The 7,447-nt window shown below is 31.9% G+C and overlaps 1 protein-coding gene across 1 annotated transcript; it reads right to left on the bottom strand.

Moving 5' to 3' along the window:
* Positions 1-304: 304 nt before the first annotated feature.
* Positions 305-2,627, bottom strand: LOC129891607 (RING-H2 finger protein ATL13-like). The gene has a single exon (XM_055967022.1). The coding sequence runs from the start codon at positions 1,979-1,981 to the stop codon at positions 482-484; it is 1,500 nt and encodes a 499-aa protein (XP_055822997.1). The 5' UTR covers positions 1,982-2,627; the 3' UTR covers positions 305-481.
* Positions 2,628-7,447: the final 4,820 nt, after the last annotated feature.

Genomic DNA, 7,447 nt, shown 5'->3' with positions numbered 1-7,447 from the left:
GTTTTCATGTATTTTAATTTCAAAATCTATGATGCGGTAATATTTATGTTTCTTGAAGTACTCTTAAAATTAATTCAACAAGCATTTATGTATATCTCTGAATTTGAACATAAAAGTTGTTACAATTTCAAAATTTAACCAAACCTAACCCTTCTTGAATGCAAGAAGTGACCACAACTACCACCCTATATATCACCTTTAATAGCCTTTATAACATTACTACCAAAACTGCCTCATAAATACAAATGACAAAGAAAACTCAAATACTACAAAGAACAGCTGTAAAAATCAATTGGAAAATAACTTGAAAATTTAGTATAGTATACCAAAAACCACCAAGCATGAAATTGCAAAAAGAATTGTTCATCTATACTATACTAATTTACTCTTGAAAATCCATCAATTTGATACACAATATGCTAAATGTTTGTGTATTGAGATAACTATGCTATTCAAAAACTAAAGATTTCAAATGAAAAGACTAGAGATTTGATGAGTAAGAAGAGTGCACAACTTTGTTTTGTCTTCCCATAAGCCAAAGAAGTGTTCTTCTTGCAAAAGATGGTGTCTTTGGTTGAAATTCCAATCTATTAGAACATTGATTTTCTTCATCACATCCTCCATTGTTTTCCCATGTACCAATATCAATCTCTGAAACTGTCCTCCTACCACCATTCTTGGTCGCGGCGGGGGCGGGGCCACCTGGCTCTGCCGCGACTGGAATATTCCGGTTGGCCGGAAACCGGAATGAAAATGCCCTTCTTGAATTAGTAGTACTCTCATCTTTTTTTCCCCTTAACCAAATCTTGGACACTGAAAAGCTCTCTCTTTTGCAATTCCCTTGTTCAAGAATCTTGTTTTCATTGTTGATACTCATGTTGTGCATTGATTTTTCAGCAAATTTGAATCCCTCAAATCCATTGAATTCCCTTCTTGAATCACATCCACATTCAGACATTGCTTGTCTATGATTTGGCTTCTTGATTGCTTGCTTTTTTGATGGTGTTCTCCTAATAGGAACATGTAAAGATGTGGTTTCATCTAATACATAAGCAAATGATCCCATTGAAAAACACCTTCTTGAATCAATATCTTTGCTACTTCCTTCTTGATCATCACCACTACTACCTAGATGATTATCTTGTGGATCCACATTCTTGAATTTCCCTAGTTTCACTTGTACAACTTTTTCGATTTCCCCTTCTTTTGCTTGGATTTCATCACAAGATTTTGCCACAACAACAATATCAGAAACACTAATGTTGTCATCAAAAAGGGAACTACTCAAACTCAATCTTGAAATTGAATTGTTCCTCCTCAATGACCCTACCAATTCATGACTATTAGGAACAATAGTTTCTCTTGAACTTCCACTATCAGATTCAAGAACAAACACAACAGGGGAACAATTATGGTTGTTATTTGATGGTGAAGAGAAATCAGGCAAAAGACTAGCTCTACAGAGAGGGCAAGTTGAATGAGACAAAAGCCAAGTGTCAATACACTCCATATGAAAAGCATGGCTACATTTTGGGAGCAATCTAAGTTTGTCATCAGGCTCAAATTCACACAAACAAACAGCACAATCAAAAGGATCTTTTACACCAATGATGGATTTGTAATTGAAAACAGGAAGTGTATCAATAAAAGATTGATCTACACCAGCATCATGAAGATGAAAAAGTTGTTGTAATTGACCTTGAAGGGCTGTCACATTGTCAAAATCATCTGGATCTCTATTTGGTGGCCTTAATAGGAATCTAACAAGTAAGTGAAGCAAACCAGATATGAAGAAGATAATTGCAAGAATTATGATGACAAGAAGTATACTTGGACTAACATTGTTATTCAAATTGAAAAGACCACCACCACCACCAGAATCATGTGTAGAAACTGGGGGTGGGGGTGGTTCAAGGAATAATGGTTGGTTTGATGGAGAAAGAACATTACTTTCTTGAATTTTAACAAGAACCCAATTCATGTTTTCAAGAAAACTATAAGACAAACTCACCAAGATTCAATTTTTTCTTCTTCTTTGGATTATGACAATATTGGAACCAAACTCAAAAGTTTCAATCTTTCTGAGGTTTTCAGCAATGAAAATGTGAAAGAATACAACTTTCATGAATTCTAACAAGACCCCAATTGATATCTTCAAGAAAACTACAAGAAAAACTCACAAAGATTCAATTTTTTTGGCTTTGTGACAGTAGGAAATGAACAACATCAATGGAAACAGACTCAAAAGATTCAGTCTTACTGAGATTTTCAGAAAAAAAGATTGATGAAAATATGAAAGAACACAACTTTCATGAATTTTAACAGGACCCCAATTGATATCTTCAAGAAAAACTCACCAAGATTTAAAGTTTTTTTGATTTTTGACAACAGAAAATGTAAAACAGACTCAAAAGATTCAGTCTTTCAGTGTTTTTCAGATTGATGAAAATGTAAAAGAATACAACTTTCATGAATTTTAACGAGAACCCAATTCATGTTTTCAAGAAAATAACAAGAAAAACTCACCAAGATTCAAAGTTTCTGGCTTTTTTGACAACACAGAGTGAAAAAGGTTGTCTTTCAGAGAGGAAAATTGATGAAAATGTGAAAGAATTGGTAAGGAGAAGACATATAAGCAAATGGGATTGTAATAAAGACTCAAAAATAAAGGCATTTAATGAATCTTACTAGAAAAAAGAACCTGCAAGGTCAAATTTACTGAAAGGAAAATTGAGAAGGGCTAGTTCAGAAGAGTAAATGAGATGCACACAAAGGGACTGAGGCTAAAAAAAATTTTAGAAAATAATTATCAAAAACACATTTGTATAATATTTTTGCAAACTTTCAATCTGAACTATCAGATTATTTATCAAAGTGTACATCAACTATCAATTATTTTCTTTTTCTACCTAAATTGTTTAGATTTAAAAAATGAATACATTATAATTTAAGTAATAAACACGCAAAAATAAGATAATTTAGATGTATTTTTGATAATTATTATTAAAAAATAATTAAAAACTGTTTAAGGAAGAAACATTATTGTTGATGATCTAAGCTTTGATCTGTAAGATTATAATAAGTGACAACCATTTCTCTTTCATGATTCATGAGATTGATAAAATATTTTTAAAGAAGAAAAATTGAATAAAATAAAATAAAAAGGAGATTAGGGGCAGGTGGTTTATTTATGATTTTTCACCAAATGCAAGGCTTCTTTTGGTTGACTTTGTAGAAAGCAATAGCAGCAAAATCAATGTACATTTAAGTCTCTCAATTAGCAATAATTAAGAAATAAATAAAGGGAGCAGTGTTTCACTTTCCATTAGTTTCATTTTTACCTATCACATTTTATCTTTTGACAGTTAAATTATATGGATTAGTTTGATCGACATTTAGATGTACTTTTACATCATATTAAATTATTAATATAAAAAGGATTGTAATTTATAATATTTTTCGTATGATTTTCAAACATTTGAATTTCAAAATAAAAATATTAAATTTAGCTCTAAAGATTAATGACATTGACTCTCATGAAGGAAAATATGATAAATAAAAATGAACGAAATGAGTAATATAAACAATTGAATCCAAATTATCCTTTTCCCACTTTTGTTTTCTTGAATTTTATTAGGTCTAAGATCACTATTTAGTGCTATTAAATCGTCTTTAATAGAAATTGCTTTATTTTTAAAGTGGAAAACTTTTTAATATGAATTTAAATTAATCATAATCTCAAATAATTATTGAATATTAAATAGTAAATAAAAATAAAAAGATAATGAATGATGTTATATTGTTTATGTGAAAATTACCACCAAGTTAAAAACATTTTGGTTCCAAAATGTCAAAAGAGATTCTTATAATCCTTTTTTAAAATATGTGTAATTTTGACAAACAATATGGGAAGGAACCATAATTTACCATTCTTATATTGTTTTATTTTTTTCATCATTTTGTCTGACTAACTTTTTACTACTTTTGCTTACATTCTATTTTCAGAGCTTCTATTCCTCTATTCCATACTTGATTCCATCAAAGTCACTTAGTGGGTAAAGACAAGACAGAGAGCAAGAAAACAAAATCTGAAAGTCAAACAATTTTGTTCACATGTGGAACTATTAAGATTTATTATTTTTTAAATAAATATTAATAATAATTTTAGAAAAATAACACTTTTGATTCCTCAGTTATTAGTGAATTATGATTTTGATTTTTATAATTTATGACTAAATACAATTAATCTTCAATTAATAAAAATATATGTTTTTGATAGACTCTATGTAAAAAATATATTATATTTTAAGCTATTTTTAGCTAACTTTTTGTCACGATCCGAATTCGAGTGTGATGGCACTCGCCTAACCCAACAAGACTAGTCAGCCTAAGAGTCCGAACAATTCTAAATATGCAAAAATATAAAGTTTAATATGACATAAATAAGGAAAAGCGAAAAATATGTTTTAAACTACTCAAGACTTGGTGTCACATGTACAAGTCACTACTTTAACAAAAATGAAAAGAGTATAAGTCTATATGTCTCAGTCTTCAAATAAAACAAGGCATAAGATAAATGACAGTGAGAGTCTGCCGAAGAAGACAGGCTGCTACCTCTCTCACGCCAGAAGCTCGGTCCAATCAAGAGGGAAGCTATAAACAGGGGGGCATCGAGCTCAAATCCTATACATGTGTAGAAACAAGGGGTGAGCACTAACAACACGGTACTCAGCAAAATGGAAACTAAACCCTAAGTAAAGCAATGCGGAACACATGTACCCCTGACATCCCAACCACAATCCTTTACAACTACACACCTGCACTCAGACAGCTCAATCTATACTATTTATATCACAATTATACCAGTACACTAGACAGTCCACAATTAAAAAGTACAACTACGTTCTCACCATTATAATTGGGCAAACACATGTAATATCAAATCATAATCATTCACAGAGAGAAATAGATGCAAATACAATGTCAAATATCGTGATGCATATTTGTCCTACGATATATATCCGCTGATCACCTTAGACCGGAGCCCATGGGGGCCTCACATAGACCATGTAACCGCCGGAAAAAACCTCGGTCAATGTCTGTCGGAAGAGACCTTAGCCATAATATCCGTCGAAAAAGACCTCGATCGCTGATAGAAATCTCGTCAAATCACCTCGACCAGTAGAAACTTCGATCTCAACACTCAGTACCTTACTCATATCATTTCTCAACCATCACAGATAAGTATATGCACAAGTAATGAGTGAACAGGATAAATATTCACCTAAGATATCATATAGTCCACAATCACACAATAAGTCAATATCTTGTAATTCACAATACCTAGCCAATTTTCCCTATCCGAATTTCCACTATCACACTTAAAATTATATAATTCAACTCAATCTAATGACCCAACATACCCCAATCCTTCACATAGGAAAATACAAGGTTCAACATACTTAACAAAGGTTAGAATTTTACTTGCCTTAGTCAAAAGTTATGAACAATCCAAAATCACCGCCTTTCCTCTCCGACGATACTCCAAGTCACCACAATCTAATCAAATATAGACTCACAATCATATATCGAATATAATGACACTAAACTTAGGAAATTTGGGTGAAAATGGTAAAATTATAAAAAATCTCATATCAAAAATTGAGCTCGAAATCTTATTATTTTTAGATAAAAACATTCTCCAAGTAATAAGAAATCTAATGGTGAAAATCAACTCAAAATGGAGTTAAAATAGGTTCACAAACCCAATTTCTGTTAGAAATTCGGATTAGGCAAACCCCCCCTCCCAAAAAAAATCTCCAATTTGAAATCCCAATTTTTGAAGTTAAAATCAAGAATTAATCAATGGAAATCAAAGATGTAGGTTGAAAATGACTTACCCAATAGTTTTCCACTAAAGATCTCCTTGAAATTCGCCTATACCGAGCTTAGAATGTCAAAAATGTAGAAAATTGTCCCTAATCTCATCTTTTGAAAAAGACACTGTTCGAGGCTTTTTAACCCTTCGCGACCGCGACCCACTTACGTTGTGATTGTGAAGGTCAGGCCCTCGCTTCATCGCAATCGTGTCCCCAAACCTCGCGATCGCGAATGTCAAAAGACAGGTACCTCACGATTGCAACAGGACTCCTACGTGAATGCGAAGAGTAATTGGAGGCACTAGCTGACAGCAACAAGTTTCGCAAGGCTAAGTCTCCAAATGGACTTTCGGGATTCGATTGGAATCCAGTGAACACAAATCAGATATGCAATCCTACTAAATTCAACGTTTTGGACTCAATGGAACCATCGGAATACAAATTCGAGGCCTTCTTGATCCGAAATTTGATAAGTCGCAACTTAACTAGTTTCGACACTTGAAATACCCAAAATATCCTCGGGACCTCTAAAAATTATGACGAAGCCATTTCTAGCATTAGAATCACATCCCAAAATCATTGAAACCATCAGAAATCTAATCCGAGCATCCGAACTCCAAATGTTGACCAAAGTCGAACTTGGATCAAAATTTAACTCAGTTTCCAACTTCGGACCTAATTTTCACGTTTTAACTCCAAATGTGATTCCGACAACTCTCCTAAACCAATTTTCGCATTCCAGAGTTGATGAAATCGATGGAATTTCATTTCGAGACTCCAAACTCCAAATGACTCCGAAACTCAAAAATTGACAACTTAAGCCTTTAAAACTCATTTCTCTAGTAAAACCTCAACTTTTTACAAGATTTTCAAAAAACAACTTTCAAACTCAATCTAAAATGACTTGGGGAAACTAACGAGAGGGGTAAAATGGTAATTTTATTGAAAATGACTTTCAGAGTCATCACACTTTTTAAATACAACTGGTTATCATATTCCTTTATGTTTCTTTCATATCAATATTCTTAAATTGTCTCTTTATTCAATATTCGTCATGCGGAGAATATGAGGTTTAGAGGAAGAATACGAGCTTTGTTTTGAAATTTTCAGATGTCATAACTCTTTTATTTTCGATATACTTCCTCAACGATCTTTATTTTCAATCTGATATTGGTTTATTGTCCTTAGCTTTATTGTATACTTCCTTCAAATATAAGGTAACAATATAAGTTTAACATGAAATATGAGGATTAAATGATAATTTAAGGGATCAAATATGTACATTTCAAAGTAATTAAAGATTTTAGTCATAGATTTTAAGGTTGAAATTTAAAAATTGAGTTTGTGAAATTGTGTTTGAACATGCATTTTATATGAAAAAAATTAAAATTTTATGAGCAGAAGCCCCAAAAATTCAAAAACTGGTTGGAGCCAAGTTTTTAAAAATATTTGAAGATCAAATTTTTAAAATTTGATCCATTTCATGGCCAAACAAATATTTAAAAATAAATTTTCAAAATCTAATTCTAAAATGTATGGTCAAATACTAACTAAATGCATTTAATTAG

This window comes from Solanum dulcamara, chromosome 6, assembly GCF_947179165.1.
Source record: "Solanum dulcamara chromosome 6, daSolDulc1.2, whole genome shotgun sequence".
In the NCBI taxonomy this organism is placed as follows: domain Eukaryota; kingdom Viridiplantae; phylum Streptophyta; class Magnoliopsida; order Solanales; family Solanaceae; genus Solanum; species Solanum dulcamara.
This window is presented reverse-complemented; position numbering and strand designations above follow the sequence as displayed.

Excerpts from the sequence above, each read along its gene's own strand:
- LOC129891607 (XM_055967022.1), bottom strand. The coding sequence starts at position 1,981 with ATGAATTGGGTTCTTGTTAAAATTCAAGAAAGTAATGTTCTTTCTCCA.